Source organism: Aspergillus luchuensis, chromosome 5 (assembly GCF_016861625.1).
Source record: "Aspergillus luchuensis IFO 4308 DNA, chromosome 5, nearly complete sequence".
NCBI classification, from domain to species: Eukaryota; Fungi; Ascomycota; class Eurotiomycetes; order Eurotiales; family Aspergillaceae; genus Aspergillus; species Aspergillus luchuensis.
The window spans coordinates 4,062,389-4,085,481 of NC_054853.1; the positions used below are offsets into that span (position 1 = coordinate 4,062,389).

Sequence of the window (23,093 nt, forward strand, 5' to 3'; positions counted from 1 at the left end):
AGGACGGTTGGAGATTTTGTGCCTGTCCTCTGCTGCGCCCTTTGTTATCTTAAGTGCTGGCTTGCGCAGCAAGATGTATCTCGCCAGGGCGGTCCGATGCCCCCCTCACCTCCGCGCGACCTACGTGGAGATCTCCAACTACTTCCGCGGCAGGCAACTTGGTCGCCTTTCAGCATTGCAAGCTCACAGCCCCCCTGTGCGATCATTCCACGAATTCAGCGAAAAGCACCGCTCCAATGTGACCTCGTCGGAGTTTTTAGATAAGTTCAAGCAGTCGAGTTCGTCACCCTGCCGATCAATGCAATCCCTCCAGCATATCCAGCTCATACAAGCAAGTTGCAATCGGGAAATGCTAACATCCTGCCTTCAAAGTGGAGTTCCCTCAAACGCCCTTGGACATCGACACTCTGTATTCTCATGATCATGAAGGCCAATCCGTACTCCTCCATGGCTACCTGGACAAGCGCGATGACATGGGGAAAGAGCTCTCGTTCGCCCGCTTCTACGATCACACAATGGGTCGTACCATACAGCTTCTCTCAAACTCACAGAGCAATACTCTGCCTCAGCTCAAGAAGATCAGCCGGGGTAGTCCAGTGGTTGTTCGAGGGACAGTTAAGCGGAGGGTTACAAAGACTGCCGAAGAGGAGCGCACCGATTACTTAGAGATCGCGCTGGAATCTATTCAACCCCTAAACGAGTTTCCCCGTGAGATTGTGCTATTTGGAAAGAACATCGTTCATCCCCCTAAGCATCGCCACCTTCAGCTGCGAAGCGATAAAGAGCTGCGTGATGCTCTCCGGTTCCGTGCGCAAGCGCGCAATGTCTGCCGGGAGACACTGGAACAGCTGAAGCCAGCCTTTGTTGAGATAGAGACACCTTTGCTGTTCAAGTCGACTCCGGAGGGTGCTCGTGAGTTCATTGTGCCGACCAGAAAGAAGGGAAAAGCCTACGCTCTTCCTCAAAGTCCGCAGCAATACAAGCAGATTCTTATGGCCAGTGGAATCCCGAGATACTTCCAATTCGCGCGCTGCTTCCGTGACGAAGACCTCCGCGCCGATAGACAGCCGGAGTTTACTCAGGTATGGTCCTAATGAAACTATACAAGTCGCCTGCTCACTGAAACCCCTAGCTGGATCTGGAAATGGCATTCGCTGCTGGACAAGATGTCATGGCCGTTGTTGAGGAACTTATCCGGGGTCTGTGGGGGAACATGATGCCTGAACCAGTCCCTTCAGGCCTATTCCGTCGCATGACCTACCAGGAGGCAATGACTCGGTATGGTTCGGACAAGCCGGACACCCGGCATGGAATGGAGATTCATCGTGTCGAGCACCTCCTACCTGCCGACCTTGTGTCGAAGATCACTCCTCTGACCGATCCGATTGTTGAAGCATTTAAGATGGATACCGTCGAGCAGCTACCGTCGGCAACTCGCGAATTTGTTTCACGTTTCTTCGACTCCACCGAGGGCGAGCCGTTCAACAAGAATCCCGATGGTGCACCAGGAATCTTCATCTACGACGAAGGACAGCCCCTAAAGGGCCTGGGACCTCTCGGATTCGAAGCAGCCGAAAAGATCCAAGAGATGCTTGATCTCAGTCACGGCGATCTGCTCATTCTTCAAGCTCGCCCACAGGCCCCCTTTGCAGGCGGTGCAACCCAACTCGGCAGCATCCGTCGCGCCATGGCCGCCGCCTCCATCGCTGAGGACCTCAGAGAGGCGCCCCCTGGCTTCGAATTCCTCTGGATAGTCGATTTTCCTCTTTTCAGCCCTACGGATGCCTCCGAGCCCGGGCAAGGCGGTACTGCCGGCCTCTCCGCCACCCACCACCCCTTCACGGCCCCGAAGACCTCGTCGGACGTTGATCTTCTTAGCCAGGACCCGACTAAGGCCCTCGCAGACCACTATGACCTCGTTGTCAACGGCGTCGAACTCGGCGGCGGCAGTCGCCGTATCCATTGCGCCCTAACCCAGAACTACATCTTCAAGGAAATCCTCAAGATGCCGAAGGAGCGCATCGACGAGTTCCAGCATCTCCTCAATGCCTTGTGGGCTGGATGTCCCCCGCACGCTGGGTTCGCGCTCGGGTTCGATCGACTCATCACTGTCATGTTGGGCAAGGAGTCGGTCAGGGATGTCATTGCATTCCCCAAGATCGGGAAGAAGGGCGAAGATGCCATGGTCAAGGCGCCTGGTAAGATTAGTGAGGAGGTGGCGAGGTTGTATAATATCAAGTTGAAGTGATGTTATGGTAATGTATTGGGTGTATGTATGTATTTTATGGGTATTTCTTGTATGATAGATAGATTAACGATTCTTCACTCTGTGTCTATTGTGTTTCTAGATTCCAGAGCTCTCGATGTGATCCCCACCGCGCTGACATACAACAGCAAATGTGCCTTTCAGATAAGACACGGGTGATGTAAAATAATGAGAAAAGCCGAGCATAAACACATGGAGTTAGAAAGAGAAGAATAATTCAGAGTAGTTGCTGTTATACAAAACGCCGACCAAAACGGGAATCTAATACATCCATGAAATACATAGAAATCAATGGTGAGTGATGGGGAGTTCGCTATAGCCTCCCTCATTTTCTATATTTTCTCTTTCTCATTCATTTGATTTCGGTCCAAGCAGAAAGGCGGTCATACCGCACGAGTCGCCACTGACTTGGAGCGCGAGGCAGCCATAGCAGCACCAGTACCTTCCTCTTCCTCATCAACATACACATACTCATCATCTAGCTCATCTGGCTGTCCGAAGATCTGACGCCATACACCATCCCAAAGACCCTTCTTAGTGACGAGACCACCCACCAGCAGAACTGGGAGCTGCCAGATACTGGCCCAGAAGAGACCTCTCGCCGTTCCGTTGGCGCCCTGGTGCTTCCAGAAATGGTACGCCTCCTTCACCAACCACGCATTGGCGACTGAACTGCTAACCAAGAATCCGTGGCCGACGACTCCGACCCACCAGAGGCCAATGGAGATGGGGAACATGAGGACGGAATAGCGCAGCGCAACGCGGGCGTTCATGGCGGGGTTCTTCCAGCAGAGCATCTTGTAGCCGGCGCGCTTGTACTCCTCGCGGATGGTATGAGACAAGGCGTTGAAGTGGGGGAATTGCCAGGCAAACAGAATACCTCCAAGCAGCCAACCACCGATGCTGTCTTGGCTAAAGAGCATGTCGCGCCAGGTATCGTGGCCCGTGGTAGCGGTTTGGCCGGCAGCAGCGACCCAGCCCATCAATGGGGGAATACCGCCTACGATGGCACCGACCCATGTGTTGATGACGTGAATACGCTTGAGCGGGGTGTATATGAAGCCGTATAGGATAATGTTGCTGGCTGAGAGGGCCGCGACGGTGGGGTTAGTGCCGAAGTAGAGCATGCCTACACCGGTGAGGGCTGTCGCGAGAGCAAAGAGTGCCGCAGCACGGCGGGAAAGGAGGCCGCGAACGAGAGGCCGGTTGCGGGTGCGCGACATGAGAGCATCATACTTCGGCTCCAGAAACATGTTGATGGTGTTGGCGCTGCAGCTGGAGAGGAAGGTGCCCGCCGTCAGGTAGAGGAAGGTTAGGGTTGAGGTGGAGAGGGTCGGTAGCGGGGTCATGGACGGGTCGAGCGTGAGGAGGGACGAGATCGGATACAGGCCATAGGCGGAGGTTGTGCTCAGCACGATGAGGACGGAGAGACGAGGCTTGCAGAGGGCGAGGAATGCCGCCATCTTACGGCGGAGGGAAGAGGTGGGCTGAGCGGAAGAGAAGGCGGAGAGCTGTGCGGAGGCATCGGGGGGGATGACATGTTCAGTATCGGCGGCTTGGGCATTCGCTTCTTCCTTTAAACGCTTCCTCCGGCGATGAGGGAGCTCTGGTTGTGTGGAGTCGGGGGCAGACGTAGAGGCATTGACGCGGTGGTCTGATGGGAGAGTGGAGGATGTCGCGCTGGAGGAAACATTGCCGCCGGAAAGCGAAGAGACAATGTCACTCTTGCTCGGAGTGCCGTCTTCTGCGCGATTGGCCGAGAAATAAGTCTTATTCAGAGCCGACTGGGCGGAATGGCCGTCTGCAATGCCCGAGTGGGATCGAAAGGACGAGGAGAAGGTGCGGAGAGCGGCGGGGAAGGTTCGAGGGGTCCGATTTCGATGTAGAAGACATTGAGAGCATATCCTGCTAGGATCGCCGGGCGACCCTATCCTCCGCAACGAGGAGCGAAGGAGACTCATGGCGGAGTCCTGCTGTGGTTCTGGTCGACCAAGAATCCGTATCCAAGCAGCGGAAGTTGAAGCTCAAGCCGCAAGACGAAGAAAAGCCACGGTGGGCGGGAGCGACCAAACCCGCAATTCCGGAGATGCGTTGGTTCTTTGTTGGTCTTTTTTTGTTGTCCTTGCGTCGTCCGCTTCTTTTCTACACAACCACCTCTCCGCTGACCTCGCCGGACCTCTTGCTTCAGTCCCACGGTCCCTATCTCCAGTCAACATGGACGCGATCCAGAAAACCATCATCGACCCCCTCCAACCTCTCCTCCGCCCCGTCGCTTCGGCCCTCCCCGAGCCGGTTCACGATGCGATCATTTCGCTGATCGGCTCCTCCTGCCACAACAGCCTCGTGGTCGATCTTGACGTGAGCAAGGATCCCGCCTGCACCTCCCTTGCAATCTCGAAGGCTCTCGGTATTGCCATCGTCGGAGCTAGCGGCATCGTGAAGGTGCCCCAGATCCTCAAGCTCATCAGCTCCCGCTCATCTGCCGGCGTTTCCTTCGTTTCGTACGCCCTCGAGACCGCCAGTCTTTTGATTACGCTTTCGTACAGCGTGCGCAACCAGTTCCCCTTCAGCACCTTTGGCGAGACGGCTTTGATTGCGGTACAAGATGTGGTAGTGGGTGTGCTGGTGTTGACATTTGCGGGCCGGTCTGCTGCGGCGGCGGCGTTCATTGCCGTCGTGGCGGCCAGCGTGTATGCACTGCTCTTCGATCGGACCCTGGTGGATGCGCAGACAATGTCTATGTTGCAGGCTGGAGCTGGAGCTTTGGGTGTGGCAAGCAAGGCGCCTCAAATCTATACCATCTGGCGTGAAGGTGGCACTGGCCAGCTGAGTGCTTTTGCGGTAGGTGCACCTCGTTCCTTGTCACTAATCGTTTACTAACGCATGGTCAGGTCTTCAACTACCTCGCCGGTTCCCTCTCTCGCATCTTCACCACCCTTCAGGAGGTCGACGACAAGCTGATTCTGTACGGCTTCATCGCCGGGTTCACTCTCAACCTCATCCTGGCCGGCCAGATGCTGTACTACTGGAACAGCCCGGCCAAGTCCCAGAAGAAGGAGAAGCCTGTTGCAGCACCTACGCCCGTGAAGGCGCCAGTCACCGCCACCAGCTCGGGTGTGTCGCCCAAGCCTTCAGGCAAGACGCCCACTACTCGACGCCGGGGCTAGTCACCTTTTGGTTACTTTGCACCAATTCTCTCATAGAAATCTTTAATCACTTTTTCCTGCTACAAGCATTGCAAAGTATTAGACATCACCGCTGTCCCGGCACAGCCCCCGTAGTCATAAACCTCAGAATCTCATCCAAGGGCACCACCGGCGCAACCACCTTAGCCCCCGCACCAGCATTAGCCCCAGACCCAGTATTCGCAGCAGCAATATCAAACTCCAACCCAGTTCCAGCCCCAGACCTCCTCCTCACCCCGACAACCTCCATCTCATCCGCCTCGCCCTCACCCTCTTCACTATCACTCTCATCCTCATCGTCATCCTCCAACACCCTGCTCAACCCCGTAACCACCTTCTCAATCCCCATCTCCCGCTCCTCCAACGTATAGTTCCCACCCCAATTCCTCTTCCTAGCCTCCTCATTCGCCGCGACAGGCGCCCAATCCCACAATTCAGCAATCGCATCATCACTCAGCAACCCCTGTCCACTGTTGGTCTGGTATTGTCCCAGTGCCCCAGCCCCAGTATCAGACGAAGTAGTCGGCGCCCCAGCGCGACGACCACGCGCTACCCAATCCTCAACGCGGGGGTCTAGTTTCGTGCGCAAAACTTGCTCCAGAGCGACATTGTTGGCGGGGACGCGCGACGGGTAGGATGCGTCGGGGTAGGCGACGATGTTGGATAGGAGGTCGCGATTATCGGAGAGGTGGTCGGAGATGGTGAGGAGGTTGTTGGAAATGATGGTTGCTTGGGATTGGAGGGATGTCCTGTTCATGCCAATGTATCAGTGAGTTGGTCTTGGCTGGGCTGTATAAAGTCAACATTGGTGGGATGTATACCATGAGGGGAGAGGATCGCTTTGATTGAGACTGGTTATGAGAGAGGCGAGGGAATGGGTGAGCTGGATGAGTCGTTGGCGGGATTGTTCGAGGGTTTTGATTTGGTCTGGGTTGAGAGAGGTCATTTTGTTCGTGTGGGGAAGGAAGGGGCAGCTTGGAGAGATGTGGTGGTGATATTGAGGGTTGGATTTATCGGAGATGGGAGATCGGCGACAAACAATCAAGCAGGTGGGCATTGAGCTACCTGATTGGAATGGCGGAGTTGTCCGCGGAGTGGATTGGTGCCTGAGGTGTCGGGCGCTTTGGTGTGTTTACTCGTGATCTATGGTTCATGTTGGAACCTTCATACACATGTTCCTTACCGAATAGGGCTCCAGTAGTATGAGTTACCACCTGTTTAATGTCCTTTAAATGTTCTATTTGGTGTTTAAGATAGATTTCGATTAGAGGTTTCAGTATCCTCGATCTATGTTGATGATGTCCCGCTTAACAGGATAGGTATATATATTAGGTGAAATCATCTCCAGCCTCGTTACTAGCAATCTCTCTCGCACCTATCTTCTCCTTCCTAGTATCATATCTTAGCTACATTTGAGATGAAAAGCATATGAAAATTCAGTACTATGAACTACTCCTTCACGAGGCCATCTCCGTTCATCGATTATATATATATGACGCTATCATGTTCCTATCTTCATCTACTAATTTTGACTAATCCTCCACCTTCTACAGAACTTGAATCTCCGATAACTCATTCCTTCAGAATAGTACGCCTCCAATGGAGCACCGAATTTAACAATTCTGACCGCCAGTCAAAGGCATTCCCTGAGGCTCAAAGCCTTGGAGTCCAGAATCCACACTGTTGTCCGGGAAAATCCCAATAGAAGCAAACCCGAAAGTCGCATGGTTGGCTTGGTCATACATCTGGACGGACAACACATTGCCCTCATTCCACTTTGTACCTGCAAAACACTCAACCTGGCTTTCGATTTGGCCAAAGGCGTCGGCTCCATTGAAAGTGATATCGCCCGGGTCAGCGCTAGAGGCATCAGAATCAAACCGGCCCTCCATCAAGTGCTCGTTAAGCCGCTCATGCTTGTAAAACTCGTCGCGTTTCTCCTGGGTTGCGTGGTGGGTGGGATGACCCGCGTAGGAGATGGTGAAATGCACACCACCTTCGCCGGTATCACGAGAGGTGAGCTCCATTGGGCCATATTTGTGGTGGTTAAAACGGAACATAGGCGCAAAGGGATGAACACTGGAGTCACGGCGGGCCAACTTATGAGAATCGGGTGCGTATCCGACGAAGTCCACTTCGTCTGTTGACAGGCTGCGCAAAGCGTTATGAACGAAGTGATTGTGGGCCTTTTGTGAAGTCATATTTCTCGCCGGCAGGCTGTCCAGGTCCCGCGAAAAGGTTTGTAAATCAATCTGTTCGAGACCGGACTGCAGCCAGGCATTTGCGGCAACCCCCAAGTACCCTTTCGACTCAGCGAACTTCTTGGCTGCGGACACCTCGCCACCCACACCAATGATGGTGCTGAGCAGTCCAGTGATGCAGTAGAAGATATTGTCGGCTTGACCCTCGTTTTGAACGCAGGTATTGATGGTGCTTGCCAGGCCAGCACCGGTGAGAACGAGGTTGAAGGCATGCCATGCTAGACCGATGGCCCAAGGAGCCACCACGAGAGCAACGTCGTCGGTCGTTCTCACATCGGCGCCGGTGGTCACTGCTAGTTCATGGATGTGTTCCGCGGTGCCATTGTGGTTCAGATAGAGACCCTTCCAGTTTTCCCGAGGGCCTGGGTCCAGAGCACTCCAATTGAAGCTCTCTGGGGTCCATTTATCCACAACAGCAACTGCGCAAGTTGCAAGGCCAAAGACAACTATGGGAGACAGAGCGGTCCTAAAAAGGCTGATTCGAACCATTCTGTCAGGGCTTATCGAGACTGCGATACACAAAGAGAAGTTTGATTGTTTGGTTGCTTGTTGCTCTGATGCTGGCGAGAATGCCCTCAGGGAGGAGGCCCAATTTATGTCTTGAGCCTGGATTCGACTGTAACACAATCTATCCCCTCATAGCGCAGATTCGTCCGATTCCGTACTCAGACGAACGCAGGAATAAGTCCTGCTCATGCAGCTTCGCAGCCCTCAAGATGACCAACACGGGCTATGCACAGATCACCAGCATTCTGATGTAACGCTTTAGGGAATGCTGCTTCCTTCTACAAGGAATACTTTGGCCAGGAGGACACGCCCTGTGACGAGAGTTCAGCAGCCAATGGTACCTTGGCAGTTTGCAATGGACCCTCCCAAACTTTTTGGTATCAAACTTGGCAATTCGACAAAAGCATGGCAGTCTGTCCTATCACAACATTGCAGCAGTTCAGGTTCATCTTGGCCTAATTAGCAGTCCCCATGAACGGCAGCTTTCAACCTGATATAATCCTTGCAATGTAAGCTTCGATCCTCAAACATGGCCATACAGATGACAATCCAAATGTTGGGACGGGGCACCGAGGCGAGAAGGAATATCGAAAGTCATCAATGTTCATTCCAACGAATGATGATGACCGTCTTACTAGCGAACCCTGAATACTCACGGATAGATGGATTGAATCATCCGTATTCGGATCAACGGCCAAGGCTCGTCTGAAGACAAGTGTAAGAGTGGCGCGTGAGTTTTTGATTGGTCAATGTGATATAAGATGTTTACTGATCAATCTTGACGAACCAGTGGATCCTTGTAAGCAGGACCCTCACAGAAGAATTGCTTTAGAAATGCAGAGTCCTGGCAGTCGGAAGAGGGCATCCACAATCCTGATGTCGGTATACCTTCCTTTACTGGCAATTATCTTGTTTGGCATAACACGTCATGAGCTACACTCGGAGAGGGATAGTGTCCAGTCTGCATCATCTCTTGCTGCAGTCGCGAGCGTACATGCACGGAAACATGGGTCTCAAAGTGACAGCCTACAGATCGGATAAACCATCATTGTCGCACCAATGCCACAGTAATGTCCAAGATGTCTCTTGATGTCATAAACTGGGAAAATATTTTGCCTTGCGTCGTTGCTTTCTCACCATGTGTTGAAGGAGCTATGCTTCTGTAGGTGTGCGTTAATTGACTGTATCCAATGCACACTCCTCAGGTCCGCTCTGCCCACAGGATGAATCCTCAGGTGGGCCACAGGGCGTCAGCAATTAGATGGCCATGGCGCGGTCGTCGACTTCACAATTTCACATGAGTTATTTTTCGGTTCTTACTACATCTTAGCCGAGCAGCTAAGCCCTACCGACGCAGTAAGACGGTTTGCATGGACGGCCGAGCCACTAAAACAAGAATTGTGTGAGCAATGGACTCCACAGGATTTGGGGCTGTTTGATGGACTTCGTTAGTGCTGAATCATACCACGAGAGGGCCTCGAAATCGGAACTTCCTTATCTAGCTGAACCGAGCAGCTATGCGCAATGACACATTTCACCGCAGTGTCATTAGGCTATAGTGTGACAGGAACGCGTTGATTGAACTAACCTTCATAGTAAAGATCAACAAACGTAAGTGGCAGCCATGGGCAACATTCGCAATCCATGGTCTTCCTTGGGACAGCCTTATGAGGGGTCTGAGTCAGATATGGAGAAGATGTCATCATAGTACTTCATTAAGCGCCCAGGGATCAGCTACGCGCACCGTGATAGGCGGATACTTCTTGTGCCAGGGTCTTACTACTAATATCCTCGGTCTTGGTAGCGCAACCCTGTGTCTCGAAATCTAGTGACACCGTTCACATCCTACTCTCCTAATTCCTGGCCATAACGCGAGACACCATGGTTGTTGATCCGGAGAAGACCGCGGCTGGAGAGGCCTCCGAGGCCACACCTTTGCTACAAAAGGCGGCACAAATAGTGTCTCCGCAGGCGTGTTATCAACATCAACTACTGCTCCGGTGTTTTTTAAACCTGAAAAACACAGTATCCAGAGCGGCGGGTCTATTCAAGACAGAGTATGACTACGAAATCAAGTCCGAAGTGGACCCGATCGCTCGAGGGTCCATGATGGAGGAGCGCCGATGGTCAATCTATATCTCACGGGCTGTTCATCGATTCTCCGTTTGGTGGGCTCAATTACCCGCAGATTTGGAGATAGAATCAAGTAAAATATCAGAGAAGCCGTATGCACAGCACAGCGGGTGGGCATGGACAGGGGCCGAGTTACCTCCGTTAGGTAGGCGTTCGCAAACACATCATCGGGGAACTATGACTGACTGATTCGGACGGAATAGATGTTTTAATGGTATTTCATGCATTGATACTACATCATAGATCCTTCGGAGAGGATTGCTTTCGACATAAAAGGATGGCACTATGGAACGAAGGGTTCCCCCTCCAGCTAGTTTCACAATGTATCGAACCGGATAACCTCACTTACTCGTGCCCCGAGTCCTGCAAACTGCACTTCGAAGGCATGACAAAGTTGGCTTGGGACAATCTGGATGACGCCGACGGTGTGCCTATCGAATGCCCCCGGTGTCAAAACCGAACCGTCGTCCCGTGGTCGACGCGACGCAGAAAAGGCCTCGCAGAGGATTTGCTCCAAGTCTGCCAATCGTGCAAATATGTTCTCGGGAACCACGTTCTTGTTGTCCGGAAGCTCCGTCAAGATTTATATCTACTGCTGCGCAGAGATCTTCCATTGCCAGGGACCTGCTGGAGCGTGGAGGAAAAACACGGCACTTTGACTCCTAAGAAGGCACCAAATGACTTCGTCAAACGATACCTCATGAGCATGCTTCTCGAAGAGACGCGCCCAACGAATCTTTTCCCAGATATAAGCCAAACCATCGAATCCCTTGGACGAACAGTGGTGAAGCCAGCTCTACCTATGATTCATGATATCTTTGAGCACTATCAATATGTGGAGAATTCTTCCTGTAATCTGCGTGCTGCTGTCACGAGGGTGTTGGAGTCAGCATCAGCAATGCAGGATACAGATCTGTCCGAAACTGATTTCGACTCACCACACACGGTGACTCAGTACATTGCGTTCCTGCGAGGGCAATGCAAGGGGTTCTTATCGTGGGGTCCTGATCTGTCGGAGATAGATTTGACAGATCCTACTATGTGGGTCTGGAGCACGCATTTGCTGACGCCGCGTTCATACTCGGAATTCTTCCGGGGCGTGGGCAATGGCCTGCCCGTAGATTGGCAGCCGCCTCATTCTCCAAAATGCAGTTTGTGCCTTACTATGCGTCCTCCTTCATTTGCCCGTCGGTTCTTCCAGGGACTCGTTTCCTTGTCAGCGTGGAAGGAGTTCATGGAGGCTGCCGCGTAGGATGCTTTATGCGATCTCGTTTCTGCAGGGCAGTGGAAAGACGATTAACCTGATCCCTGTCAGCGAGGCAAGAGATAGTACCAGGACATGCATCATGAATGAGAAAGTCAACATCAGTCCATTTGTAATGGAATACTGAAGATGATAGCCCAATAGTTAGGTACGCTCAAACACACATTCGGAACATTCCAGGTAATTTGAACAGTGGACTAATCGTCCCTATAGCGATGATCATAATCTAGGTTTATGGTGTGATATATGTGAATGTCCCAGGAAAGGCCACATGGTCTCCTTGTTCTTCAATCTCATTACCCCGACTTTAACCCCGCCTATGCCGTCCCAATCGACACCGACCCCCGAATCCTCCAATATATTGTCCCCGCATTATAGGGCCCACGAGGCCTGTGCCGATACAGCACCCCACACTTTACCCTTGCAACAACCCCAGGTCTCATGGCTTGACGTCAGGGATTGTGGGGGATCGTCCTCCACCCCGGCTCCTCATTCCGTGCCCATTGCCGAAACATAGTTTCCGCAGAACGTTATTTTTTCATTGGGAACAGACAGCGCATGGACAATGAATATAGCCAGATAGTGCCCTTTGAAACCTTGTGAGAAGGAGTTTACCCGAAGAACTGCCGTTGTTCAGTTCCGACAGAAATGGCGACGGAAGCAGTATTTAAAGCGCAGAGACATACTGCAGAAATGTCATTGGGGTCAGGCATCGGGAGCTCGCTTCGTTAAAAATGACTGATCTTCTCACCTTGCTGGTGCTTTTTGGCGCAGCTGGCAGCAGCCAGCTCGCCTGTGCATCGCCTGTGACGCAGAAAACAGAGGCGACAAGAGCAACTTTATACTCCTACAGCTCCTTTACCTACACGCAGGTCACTTCAACTCGCTATGCTACTTCACTGAGTTCCCCGCTGTCGTTTGCTACGCCGTTTGCTCCAGCATTTAGCGAGGCCTCAACCCTGCTTCCTGACAACGTGACCTATACCACATACTCTTTGCAGTCGAGTCAAACTCCCTCTGCAGACGGACAGTATGGCCAGAGTGCGTATGCTGCATTGTGGGCCAACCTGTCGTATACGTCTGCGCCCCCAATCACAACTACCGTCTCTCCTACTCCGGTCCCCTCTAGCGAACTGGTGTACCCTCCAGCTCTGTACAATAGAATCGACTATGCAGATCTGAAACTCCCATCGGACTTCATCTGGGGCGTCGCAGCCAGCGCATGGCAGATAGAAGGTGGTCTGAAACTGGAAGGCCGCGGCCCGTCTATTCTGGACACCATTGGTGCTATTCAGAGTGACGACAACTCGTCCGATGCCAACATCGCCGACCTGGGCTACTACATGTACAAACAGGACATTGCCCGACTAGCTGCTATCGGCATCCCTTACCTCTCGTTCAGCATCTCCTGGTCACGAATCGTCCCCTTCGGCGTCGCCGGCTCTCCCATCAACACCGAAGGACTCCAGCACTACGACGATGTGATCAACACCTGCCTCGAATACGGCATCACCCCCATCGTAACCCTAAACCACTTCGACTTCCCGACAGCTCAAGCTACCGACTACTCCACCCTCACAGACAACTTCCTCTACTACGCGAAACAAGTCATAACCCGGTATGCAGACCGGGTCCCCTACTGGGTGACTTTCAACGAGCCGAATATCGGCATTGGCATGGCCTTCAGCTCCTACAACGACCTCACCCACGTCCTAACCGCCCACGCAGCCGTCTACCATTGGTACAAAGAAGAGCTGCAAGGCACCGGCCAAATCACCATGAAATTCGCCAACAACCTCGGCGTTCCCCAGGATCCCTCCAACAGCAGCCACGTCGACGCCGCCCTCCGATACCAAGACTTCGTCCTGGGTATCATGGCCAACCCATTATTCCTCGGCGAACAGTATCCTTCCTCTGTCCTCAACACCCCAAACCTAAACCTCACACCACTCACCGACTCCCAAATCTCCACCATCAACAACACCATCGACTTCTGGGCCTTCGACCCCTACGTCGCGCAATTCGCCCTCCCGCCGCCAGAAGGAATCTCCGCCTGCGCAGCCAACTCCTCCAACTCCGCCTGGCCCGAATGCGCTACCCTAACCATGATCCAATCCGACGGATGGCTCATGGGCGACATGTCAAACGATTACTCCTCCATCGCGCCACAATACGTCCGCCAACAGCTAGGATACGTCTGGAACACATTCAAGCCGTCGGGAATAGTAATCTCAGAATTCGGCTTCAACCCATTCGACGACTCATTAAAGGAGGGCGACGCACAACGGTATGATCTGGAGCGTACGCTATACTACCAGGACTTTCTGGGGGAGATGCTGAAAGCGATTCACGAAGATGGGGTGAATGTGATTGGGACGTTGGCGTGGAGTTACCTGGACAATAATGAATTTGGGAGTTATGCGAACCAGTATGGGATGCAAAGTGTGAATCGCACAGATGGGACGTGGGAGCGGAGGTATAAGAGGAGTATTTTTAATTATGTGGATTTTTTTCATGAGCATGTTAGCAGGTAGCTGCTAATATACCTCAATGAGTTTAATGTTGGGTAGGTGTAGAATGCAGTAAGAATACAACATGAATATAAACCCAATAATCCCCAACCCATCCCAAAAGCCCAGGATGGGATCCCTAATACCACCACCACCACAACCACCTATACCTATACCCCCTCCCCCTCCCCTGTCCTTTTTATATCTCAGAATCATCCATCTAAATATATCCCACTACACCATCTACCCACCACGGAATAAAATAGCTGCCTAACCACCCCCTCCGTCCCCCACCATCCAATAACAACACTAACAACACTAACGATATCCCGAAACCCATCACATCTTGGCATACAGCTCCCCTAGCTTGGCACGTCACAACATCATCCAATAATCCTCCACAGATCCATGATATCTTCATCCCGTGTGTTTATTTTTGGTACATATCTGCTTGAAACTTCTTCATTCTTCATTCTTTTTCTGGAGGGTATTGAGTTGAGCTGTGGATGGATGGGGCCTTGCAGGATGCCGAGGGCGGTTATCTATCCTTTCTGTGTATTTGTAACTTTGTCTTTATTTAGGTTGTGTGTGTGGAACGGGATGGAGATGGAGGGGGAGGGGGTATAAAGTACTAGGGGAGGTTCTTCAGGTTTGTGATTCCTCCTCCTCTTCTTCTTCTTCCTCCTTCTCTTCAGTTTTGTTCTTTTCTTGTGGTGCGGTGTATCATTGGATCATCCTCTATTCCATACTTTTTCAATTGGAGATACACGGTTCTTTCTGAATTGTTCACAACTTGGTATTCGCTTCTCTCATTATTCATATTCATACTCATACTCGATAGACATTATGTGCACCAGCAATGCGGGGGTATATGCCTCATTATGCACATCAAAACAGAACAACAATGACATGACAGGAACAACAACATAGGCATGGTTCATATCCACCATTTCACCCACTTAGACGTTACTTCTTCATCAGTTCAGTACGCCGCCGACAAGTGTCTACGCATCACAGCTTCAACTCCCCCGGATACTCCTGCGACGGACTCTTCCCCTTATCTTCCGACACATTCATCATCACCTGCTTGGAGTACCCCACCTCATGAGTGCGACCATCAGTATCCACGACCTGGAACCCCGAACCGTACTGCGTGATCTGCTGCGGCTGCGTGTACATCTCCGGCGGCGGGTACTCGCTTTACGGATTCTCCGCCGCCATGGCCTTCCACTGGCGCAACTCCTCGTCCTCACGCTCTTGGCGTCGCCACCAGCTGATGCCGAGTACACAGCCGATAGTCAAGATGAAAAGGAGAATCACGAACCCCATGAGCGGCAGGCCGATGAGAGTTGCCAATTTATAGTTGACACCGCCTCCGCTGGGCGTGTCCAGCAGGTCGCTGCTATAGGTAGGTAATTGTTCCTGGGCAAAAATCAACGACGGGCTGATCGGGAAGGCTGTTTGGGACGGAACGGGAAAGTGGCAGTCATAGCGGAGGGCTTCGAGGACTATTGACCTTCGAGTTAGTCAAACTCGCACAGAAGAGCTGGGAAACTCACAATTTGCCATAAGCACTTGTGTTTCGGTCAAGTTGTAGCAGAACTCGCAGGTGTCTATCTGGTTATCGGCAAATGTGGAGGTAGAGCACCAGGCGCGAAGATTGATATCGTTCGGAGTGAGCAATTCGAACTCGATCGCGCTGTCTAGTCCTTGGCAGGAAACCAAGCACTGCGATGAGACGCTGTCGACGCCCGCCGGGTAACCGTAGATACAGGCGCTGAACGCATAGCGGAGGTTATCTAACCACGTTAACAACAGATTTTAGATCGCACATGGAGCAGGCTTACACAATCCCCAGTCCACGTCCGTCACCAACCCACTGGGATCAGTGTAGGTACTGTTGAGCGCACACGAGACGCAATCCTTGAAGTTCTTGCCAGTCGTGGTGTCGTTGTAGGCCGCGTCCATGCAGACAATCTCCGAGGTGGTGGTGTTGGTGGGGTCGTTACAGACATCCCAGCATGGGGAGCCTTCGCTCACGTACAACGCTGTCGCGGGGGGTGCGACGTGGCTGACGAGCAGAAAAGACGCCGCTGCGGCAGCCGCTGCCCATCTCGATGTAGATCTGGAGCTTAGACCCCAAGAGCCGAGCATCTTGGTATTTGCTTTGGTTCGATCGAGCGTCGGAGACGGCACGATAACCTCCCAATGCTACCGTTTTATCTTACGACCAAACGAGGGAAGGCTGGAGACAGTGCAGTCGACAGAACCCGCGCCGAGAGCACCGCGCAGCAAGAGGCAGAGAGGGAACACAACCGGGTATGACACGATGGGGAAAGCGAGGGTAGAAATGTGAAGGTGAACCGGTCCCAACCCAGATAGATCGTCGGTTAAACGGCAGGATCGGTGCCATGGTGGATTGATAAAGCAGAGGGCCGAGGAGGGGAGACACCGTTCCGTCCCGGATTGGCAGACATGCCTGCCTCTTGGATGGGGTGAGGAAGATCCAACGAGCTCAGTGAGGAGCAGTAGCCCGGGCGCTTCGAGGGCCTCTCAGAAGCAGCGAAAGCGGGCTGTCTCTGAGGGAGGTGTGACGGTGATTGTGACGGCCAGTGCAGCAACTCCTGCCGCTGCCAGGATGCACGTTCATTGGCGGCTAGTGGCATTGAGCTGCAGGCAAGTAGTGGATGTGATGCGCCGTGATGGCCGCAGATTGGCGGCGAGCTCTGACCTGCTCGCGGGGTTCGGCGCTTACTCGCGCCTCCGCATTGGCCCAGGGTGACTGGCTGCTTGCCTATCACATCCACTGCCACTAATTAGCATCCCTGCTCATTTTGGATCATTGCTGTCTAATGAATCCATCAACCCCTCCTGTGTTGATCGCCCTAACTTAATGGGCGCTTCGACAGGAGTTGTGCTGCCGCTGTTGGGACGTAGACACACTAATCCATAGATTGGGGTCAAGATGACCGTCGCTGTCACCTACGGCGACGCGCCAACATACTAGCTGGGAATAGTTTTCACGCCATGAACGGAATTCCAACAATTTAATCACCCCCAAAAAGTTAATGAGAAAAGTCCACATAAATCAGCCAAAGCATAAACAAGAAAATCAAGGAAAACGCCTCCCGAAAGGAATGAGACGCCACAATGCATGCAGGTTAAGTCTTTTGCCCTCTCACGGCCGAATTAAGAATCCCATCCACCCAAACAAAGTAGGCCAGTCCGGCGTAGCTCGGCCGTGACTGTCATCCCCAAAGTCAAGCAAGCATGCACGCAAGTGATATACGCAAAATTCAAAAATCAAACAGAAAGCCTCCCATGGGTCCTGCCCCAGATTCCGGTAGTTACCCGTACAGTTCATCATACGACGGCACCCTTTCAGGTTGTGTCGGTAAACTCAGCGGCTCTGGCTTGGGGCGCCGTACCGATTTTCGATCATGCTGCGTAGACAGACGGTGTCCCTGCGGTCGCTGGTCGTCCGACGGATTCGAGGGCACCGAAGAGCTGTAGCTGGTATGCTTCGAACCGGCCGTTCCAGGTGCTGACATTGGAGGGTCCATCGTGTGTCTCTGAGCGCTGTGCCGACTACGCATGCGAGATGTTACCGACAAGGGAGGCGATTTGGATGCTTGCGAATAGGCATCAGCTTCTTCTTTCTCGGCTGGATTGTGGTCGTGGGAGACATTTAGAGGAGCGGGCACGGCCACGTCGTCTTCCTCATCTTCAGAGGACTCGTCTGAACACGATGCATGGTCGCATTCGCGGGGAGAATCCAGGACTTTCGACACGCCGATCGGAGGGCTCTGCTGTTGGTTTTTTCTTCGCATTCGACTAAGTCGTGCATCATAATGGCCGGTAGGAATCGTCATGGCTGAATCCACGGATGGCGCGCGCACATTGGCATCCCCAATGCGGCTGTAACTCCCCAGCCTCGGCGCAGTGGCGGATCGATTGAGTTCTAAGGAGCCATGCCGTCGCTCGTGGTCGGGAGAGGTTGAAGTTGCACCGGTAGAAGACTGATCCCATTGACTCCAGGACCCACCGTTTGGATAAGTGATGGAGACATCCCCCCATCGCGAGTGCAGCTCTGAAGATAGCTTTCGCTTGCGTCGTAATTTTTGGATGATAGCCGTCATGGTCACAAGAGCGTCCTTTCTTAATGTAGTCGAGCTGGAGCACCCGGGCCCGCGTCAGCATCGACCGCACAGGTCCCTCCAAGAACTCGGAGGAAAAACTAGGTTAAGAAGGATCAAGTCCAACCACGGTACCTTAAAATGTAAGGGCCCGCCGTCTACGGGTTTGATTTAGGTCGGGTGCCTCTGCTTCAGAGGCCCCCACGAGCCGGTCCCCGAAGCTGCCTAGAACAGGAAAGTAAGATAGGAACAGGGACCAGACAGCCACCGAAAGACTGGCATGGAAAAGTGTCAAAACGGGGGGTTGAACACCGAGCAATCGAATCCATCGGCCGAAAGCCGGCTGCATATCGCCCACAGGATGGCAGAAGAAAGACCCTTTCAGGGACCAACGCTGAATTCCTTCAGGGAACGATCCTCAGTGCGAAGAGGGATGAACATCGGAGCCCAGCGAACGGGACGGACGGTGAAAGGCGAGCAGACACATCCTGAACCCGACAGAATGGTTCACCCTCCATCACAGCGGACTTTTTGTCGCCCTGGGTGGGGAGGCCCGTCGGGCGTACGCGGCCAGTGGGAGAAGTCTCAGTCAACCGGAGGGGGATCGCCCTTTGTTTTGTAAGCGGGATGACGATTCCGACGCAGTGACTGGTCATGGGAGAGCCTCTGGAGCAGGGAGCAGAGCCGGTCCGCGTGCCTGGAGATGGTAAAAGAGGGGAGAGCAGTCGGGAGAATAGCTGAGCGGCGCAGTCAACTTGCAGGTAACCTGCAGCCAGCCTACCGGAGGGAGCTGCTAACAGACTCCGGGAAGTTGGCGACATCCAACCACAGTCGTAGTTGATAGTCCTCCCTTGGCGTGGCCCATCCAGCGGCTGCGAGAGAGATGGAATGGGTGTGACACAAGGCAATCCTTGTTCTGGGAGATGAATGGACCTCTCAGCGGCTACAATATGGTCGAGATCCCTGTCGATGTGAGGGAGGGAGCGTGATGAGCAATGCCACTAGTTGTCGTAGTAGCAGTAGTAGCAGCAGCTGGACTCGAATCGACAGCTCGACTACCGCACCCAACTCCGACGTAGCATTGCTAACCGGGGGGTTGGAGGTCGGAAAATTGATTGGCGCAGAAGCTTCGATGGGAACCAGGGTCTGGAGGAGGAGAAGAGGGGAAGCAGCAGCGACAATCACCGGTTGATCGTCGCGGTTGGGCCCGAACCACCCGTCGAGCTTATCTACGCGCCGTGATGGAGACGGCGCGCGAGGGCCAGCGTAGTGGTCACTTGTCACTTGTCACCGTGCAGCAGTCGAGTCCGGCCGATTGTCTAGCTGCAGTAGAGTGAGACATGAGGGGGGAAAGATGGTGGGAAAGCTGTGGGTTGGAAGAGATGGAAGAGGAAGAGGTGGTGGTGGTGGAGGAAGAAGAAAAGAGGAAGAGGGAGGGGGGAGGGAGGGGGTCCCCCAGTGGCTTGCCGCCTTCGGGCTCCTCCACGCTTAATTCTTTGGCAGTCACTCATCAATCTTCCTTGGCTCATCACACCATGCCTGGCACAGTAATTTAGGCGGGAGATATGTAGGTGATGAAGAAAGTGATTGTGTGTGGTTGGGTGGAGCGGGGATCCATCCTGGCTCAGTTCGTCCAGGATGAGGGGAGAAGAGAAGGTGACTTGCAATGGAAAGGATACAATAGTAGAAGGACAGACAGGAATGGAAAAGACAATAGTAAATACGTACCTGGGGCTTTCATACCATTCTCCATCCATGTCTTCATCCCAAGTCTAGTCTGCTATCATCATCATTGTCGTCGTGAACATCGTCATCATCATTAAAGCCATAACCCAAACACCTTAACACCCAACAGCACCAACCATGACGCCAACCACCCAACATAGGAACATAAGAGAGACATGACTATATTCAACCTACCCAAAATTCGTCACCAAGCGTGACAGCACCGGTCTAGGTCGTTGAACCGACTGGCCTTCCTCCGCCTCACCACCTGACCTGTTGACCGGCACATCCAACCTCTCCTCAACAGCGAAGCTAAAGGCATTCGAGTCCCTATCTGGCACTCTCCTCTGAGGCTCTATACCCAATCCCGACATCCGATACATACTAGCCGTGACCCCAGGATATGGCACCGCGATACCGACCATGCCATCAACCCCGTGGTACCGAGAGGGATCATACACAGGGAGGGGCTGATACGCCGGCGGGGGATCCTCAATGACCCTCTGCTGAGGATGATGTTGCTGTTGTTCAAGACATGAGGAAGGTTCCTGCTGTGTTGTGGAGGTGATCTCAAGTGGGTACTCGGGAGTCTGAGGCTTGCTTCCTTCCAAGTCAGGATGATACTGATAGTACCCAGTGGTGGACTGAGACAAATGATGGGCGAGCAGGCGTTGCTGCTGACGGCGATGACGGCGTTCATTGCTTCGTTTCTTGCATCGGATGAGGAGGATGGCGCTTATGACTTGCAGGACAGAGTGAGATGAGATGGTGTCGAGCCCCAAGGTTCATGGCATAGCAAGGAAGGAATGATTGATGGAAGGTGACAACATACTCATGATCGCTGCTACTCCTCCAAACACCACGCCAATGATGATCTGATCCCGACCGGACGAGGGAGACTCCACGGACGATGATGAGTCTTGACGAGGATATCCATCACGAGGCAGGATCATCGTGCATACCCCCTTGGTGGGTATGACGGATAGAAGGGAGTGAGTGGAGTGGAGTGGATAGGATATTGGATGACAACTTTCTTGCTTGCTTGAAGCACCAACGCACGCAGCACAACGATGAAACAGCACACCAAAAAACGAAACAAAACAGAATGCAGACGAATCCACCGAAAAGAACCAGAGAGCCCTTCGACTTAAAATACTACTCAAGCTCACCAGTCAACTCCATCCTGGCGCTTGAGAAGTGCCTTTCCCCGCTCGGCATCTATTTTAATCTCACCGAACCTGTCACTCAACCAGGGACTCGCACATCACAACTCGTGGAGATGAACGAACAAGCAAATACCAAGCCAAAAATAGCATCCAGATAGGGTGTTAACGGAATCCATTGGATGAGAGACGTGGAGTCGCGGTGCCTGAGCGCTTGGAAGGAGTATGTTGTGAGGGCGCTTATTCGCGATGAGGGTCCGGGAGGGCCGAAAATAGCATATCCTATCTGTAGCTAATTCTGTAGGGCTAGCCGGACTTAAAATAGACACATATCTCCATCTTTCATACAATACCAACCTCCCAATTCCCACTCTCACTCACAAAACAAAGAGAAGAGAGAAAAAGGATAATTTACTCCGCAAATGGCCTATAAACCAACAACCCCCCCTCCGTCTCAAAGTTCACCTCAACCCCGGCACCCACAAAATAAACCCACCCTTCCTTCAACTCAAACTTCTCACCTTCCACACCCATCCACCCACTCCCCTTCACAACAACCAGCAAACTCACTCCCTTAACCCCCCTATGCACCTCCTTCTCCCCTTTCCCAAGCCTTACCCCCAGCACCGAAAACTCCGAAAACGGCGGCTCATAAACCTCCGTCTTCCAACACTTCCCAACATCACTTTTCTTCGTCCTCAAAAGAGCACTATCCACATCATGCGGCGTGAAACTCAACGACCCCGTAAACAAATCCACGTCGTCGCTCTCCGCTTTAGGGCAAAATCCCGTATTAATCACATTATCCGACCTTGCCATACACTCCATGATATCCCCGGTAAGGTACGCATGCATACTATCCGCAGGCACACAAACCGCCTCCCCAGGCCCAAGAGTCATATAATTCATAAGGATTGTTGCGACAAGACTCCCGTTATCGGTATCTGGGTACATCTTCTTCAACCTTGTCAGTAAGCCAGGGATGTATCGCTGGTTCGGGCCGAACTGGGCCTCTGGGATGGTGAGCAGGGAGGAGATGGTTTCGGAGACCAGTATGGGTGGAAGAGTGAGTAGGATGCGGGAGATTTCGCGTAGGAGGGAATCGTCGAAGGTAGGGGCGTTGGTTTCTGTAGGGAGGAAGCGTTGAAGAGGGGCGAGTTTGAAGAGGTTTTCGATCTCGTGCAGGGGCTTGAAGCCGACGAAGAGCTCGAAGTTGGAGAGGGCAATGGCGATTTCGGGCTTGTGGTTCGGGTCCGAGTATTTGTCTGGCTGGGATTCGTGGAGTTTCTCGGCGAGCTTTTTGTCAGGGTGGATTTGGAGGGGGAGGGCTTTTTGGAAGGAGAGGATCTTCACTCGTACAAATATGGCGTTAGTGTTTATGACAGGGTGATGGGATGGGGTTGGCAGAGGGTAGGTATGTACCTTCGGGAGAAAAGGCACCTCCGTACCCCATTTCTTGTATCCTTCGCCGGTAACCTCGGGGTGCTTTTGGAGATACTCGCTTAGGAGTTCGCCTGTGGCAAGGATACGAGATGGGACGGTGGGATATGTGCCCATCCACATCTAGTCACAGCTAATTAACATGATTATCTCTGAAAAGGGTGGGTACTGCGACATACCTCAGAATAATGCTGATCATCCTCCACTTCAATTGTACCAGGCGTCTTGGAGCAAAGAACACCAGCTAACGAATTTTTACCTTGCTTACCCCAGGGATCATTCTATTAACGTCAGCTAAATTCACAAATTTATGTAAAATAATGTGATAAATTGATGCATACCTTGATCCCGCACTTAAGCTGAAATACCGAGGTTGTCATTATGAAGATGATGAAAATCAATTGATATGTACTAGGCTCTGGAAGAAACTCGACAATACTCCATTTAGGCCAAGGAGACCATTTCATAAGGTATACAGATATTTACTTATATATGAAGTTCTA

General features: G+C 52.6%; 13 protein-coding genes across 13 annotated transcripts; 4 read left to right on the forward strand and 9 right to left on the reverse strand.

Moving 5' to 3' along the window:
• Positions 1–73: 73 nt before the first annotated feature.
• AKAW2_51333S (aspartate--tRNA ligase MSD1) lies at positions 74–2,248 on the forward strand (the record flags this gene model as incomplete). Its single annotated transcript, XM_041691251.1, has 3 exons — positions 74–278; positions 373–1,082; positions 1,133–2,248. The coding sequence occupies 3 exons, from the start codon at positions 74–76 to the stop codon at positions 2,246–2,248; spliced, it is 2,031 nt and encodes a 676-aa protein (XP_041544754.1).
• Positions 2,249–2,649: 401 nt separating this feature from the next.
• cox10 (protoheme IX farnesyltransferase) lies at positions 2,650–4,227 on the reverse strand (the record flags this gene model as incomplete). The annotated part of the gene is made up of 1 exon (XM_041691252.1): positions 2,650–4,227. The coding sequence occupies one exon, from the start codon at positions 4,225–4,227 to the stop codon at positions 2,650–2,652; it is 1,578 nt and encodes a 525-aa protein (XP_041544755.1).
• Positions 4,228–4,480: 253 nt separating this feature from the next.
• Positions 4,481–5,433, forward strand: AKAW2_51335S (putative monosaccharide-P-dolichol utilization protein; the record flags this gene model as incomplete). Its single annotated transcript, XM_041691253.1, has 2 exons — positions 4,481–5,107; positions 5,158–5,433. The coding sequence occupies 2 exons, from the start codon at positions 4,481–4,483 to the stop codon at positions 5,431–5,433; spliced, it is 903 nt and encodes a 300-aa protein (XP_041544756.1).
• Positions 5,434–5,518: 85 nt separating this feature from the next.
• Positions 5,519–6,397, reverse strand: med8 (RNA polymerase II mediator complex subunit MED8; the record flags this gene model as incomplete). Its single annotated transcript, XM_041691254.1, has 2 exons — positions 5,519–6,200; positions 6,273–6,397. 2 exons carry the CDS (start codon positions 6,395–6,397, stop codon positions 5,519–5,521), a joined length of 807 nt encoding a protein of 268 aa, XP_041544757.1.
• A 667-nt stretch (positions 6,398–7,064) lies between these two features.
• AKAW2_51337A (uncharacterized protein) lies at positions 7,065–8,201 on the reverse strand (the record flags this gene model as incomplete). Its single annotated transcript, XM_041691255.1, has 1 exon — positions 7,065–8,201. The coding sequence occupies one exon, from the start codon at positions 8,199–8,201 to the stop codon at positions 7,065–7,067; it is 1,137 nt and encodes a 378-aa protein (XP_041544758.1).
• A 1,899-nt stretch (positions 8,202–10,100) lies between these two features.
• AKAW2_51338S (uncharacterized protein) lies at positions 10,101–11,604 on the forward strand (the record flags this gene model as incomplete). Its single annotated transcript, XM_041691256.1, has 2 exons — positions 10,101–10,497; positions 10,556–11,604. The coding sequence occupies 2 exons, from the start codon at positions 10,101–10,103 to the stop codon at positions 11,602–11,604; spliced, it is 1,446 nt and encodes a 481-aa protein (XP_041544759.1).
• A 746-nt stretch (positions 11,605–12,350) lies between these two features.
• Positions 12,351–14,150, forward strand: AKAW2_51339S (glycoside hydrolase family 1 protein; the record flags this gene model as incomplete). Its single annotated transcript, XM_041691258.1, has 1 exon — positions 12,351–14,150. The coding sequence occupies one exon, from the start codon at positions 12,351–12,353 to the stop codon at positions 14,148–14,150; it is 1,800 nt and encodes a 599-aa protein (XP_041544760.1).
• A 987-nt stretch (positions 14,151–15,137) lies between these two features.
• Positions 15,138–15,305, reverse strand: AKAW2_51340A (uncharacterized protein; the record flags this gene model as incomplete). Its single annotated transcript, XM_041691259.1, has 1 exon — positions 15,138–15,305. One exon carries the CDS (start codon positions 15,303–15,305, stop codon positions 15,138–15,140), a length of 168 nt encoding a protein of 55 aa, XP_041544761.1.
• A 21-nt stretch (positions 15,306–15,326) lies between these two features.
• Positions 15,327–16,280, reverse strand: AKAW2_51341A (uncharacterized protein; the record flags this gene model as incomplete). Its single annotated transcript, XM_041691260.1, has 3 exons — positions 15,327–15,634; positions 15,686–15,925; positions 15,974–16,280. 3 exons carry the CDS (start codon positions 16,278–16,280, stop codon positions 15,327–15,329), a joined length of 855 nt encoding a protein of 284 aa, XP_041544762.1.
• Positions 16,281–16,516: 236 nt separating this feature from the next.
• AKAW2_51342A (uncharacterized protein) lies at positions 16,517–16,792 on the reverse strand (the record flags this gene model as incomplete). The annotated part of the gene is made up of 1 exon (XM_041691261.1): positions 16,517–16,792. One exon carries the CDS (start codon positions 16,790–16,792, stop codon positions 16,517–16,519), a length of 276 nt encoding a protein of 91 aa, XP_041544763.1.
• A 681-nt stretch (positions 16,793–17,473) lies between these two features.
• Positions 17,474–18,265, reverse strand: AKAW2_51343A (uncharacterized protein; the record flags this gene model as incomplete). Its single annotated transcript, XM_041691262.1, has 1 exon — positions 17,474–18,265. One exon carries the CDS (start codon positions 18,263–18,265, stop codon positions 17,474–17,476), a length of 792 nt encoding a protein of 263 aa, XP_041544764.1.
• Positions 18,266–20,178: 1,913 nt separating this feature from the next.
• On the reverse strand, positions 20,179–20,940 carry AKAW2_51344A (uncharacterized protein; the record flags this gene model as incomplete). Its single annotated transcript, XM_041691263.1, has 2 exons — positions 20,179–20,729; positions 20,820–20,940. 2 exons carry the CDS (start codon positions 20,938–20,940, stop codon positions 20,179–20,181), a joined length of 672 nt encoding a protein of 223 aa, XP_041544765.1.
• Positions 20,941–21,561: 621 nt separating this feature from the next.
• AKAW2_51345A (uncharacterized protein) lies at positions 21,562–22,970 on the reverse strand (the record flags this gene model as incomplete). Its single annotated transcript, XM_041691264.1, has 4 exons — positions 21,562–22,497; positions 22,573–22,713; positions 22,770–22,871; positions 22,932–22,970. 4 exons carry the CDS (start codon positions 22,968–22,970, stop codon positions 21,562–21,564), a joined length of 1,218 nt encoding a protein of 405 aa, XP_041544766.1.
• Between the last annotated feature and the right edge of the window lie 123 nt (positions 22,971–23,093).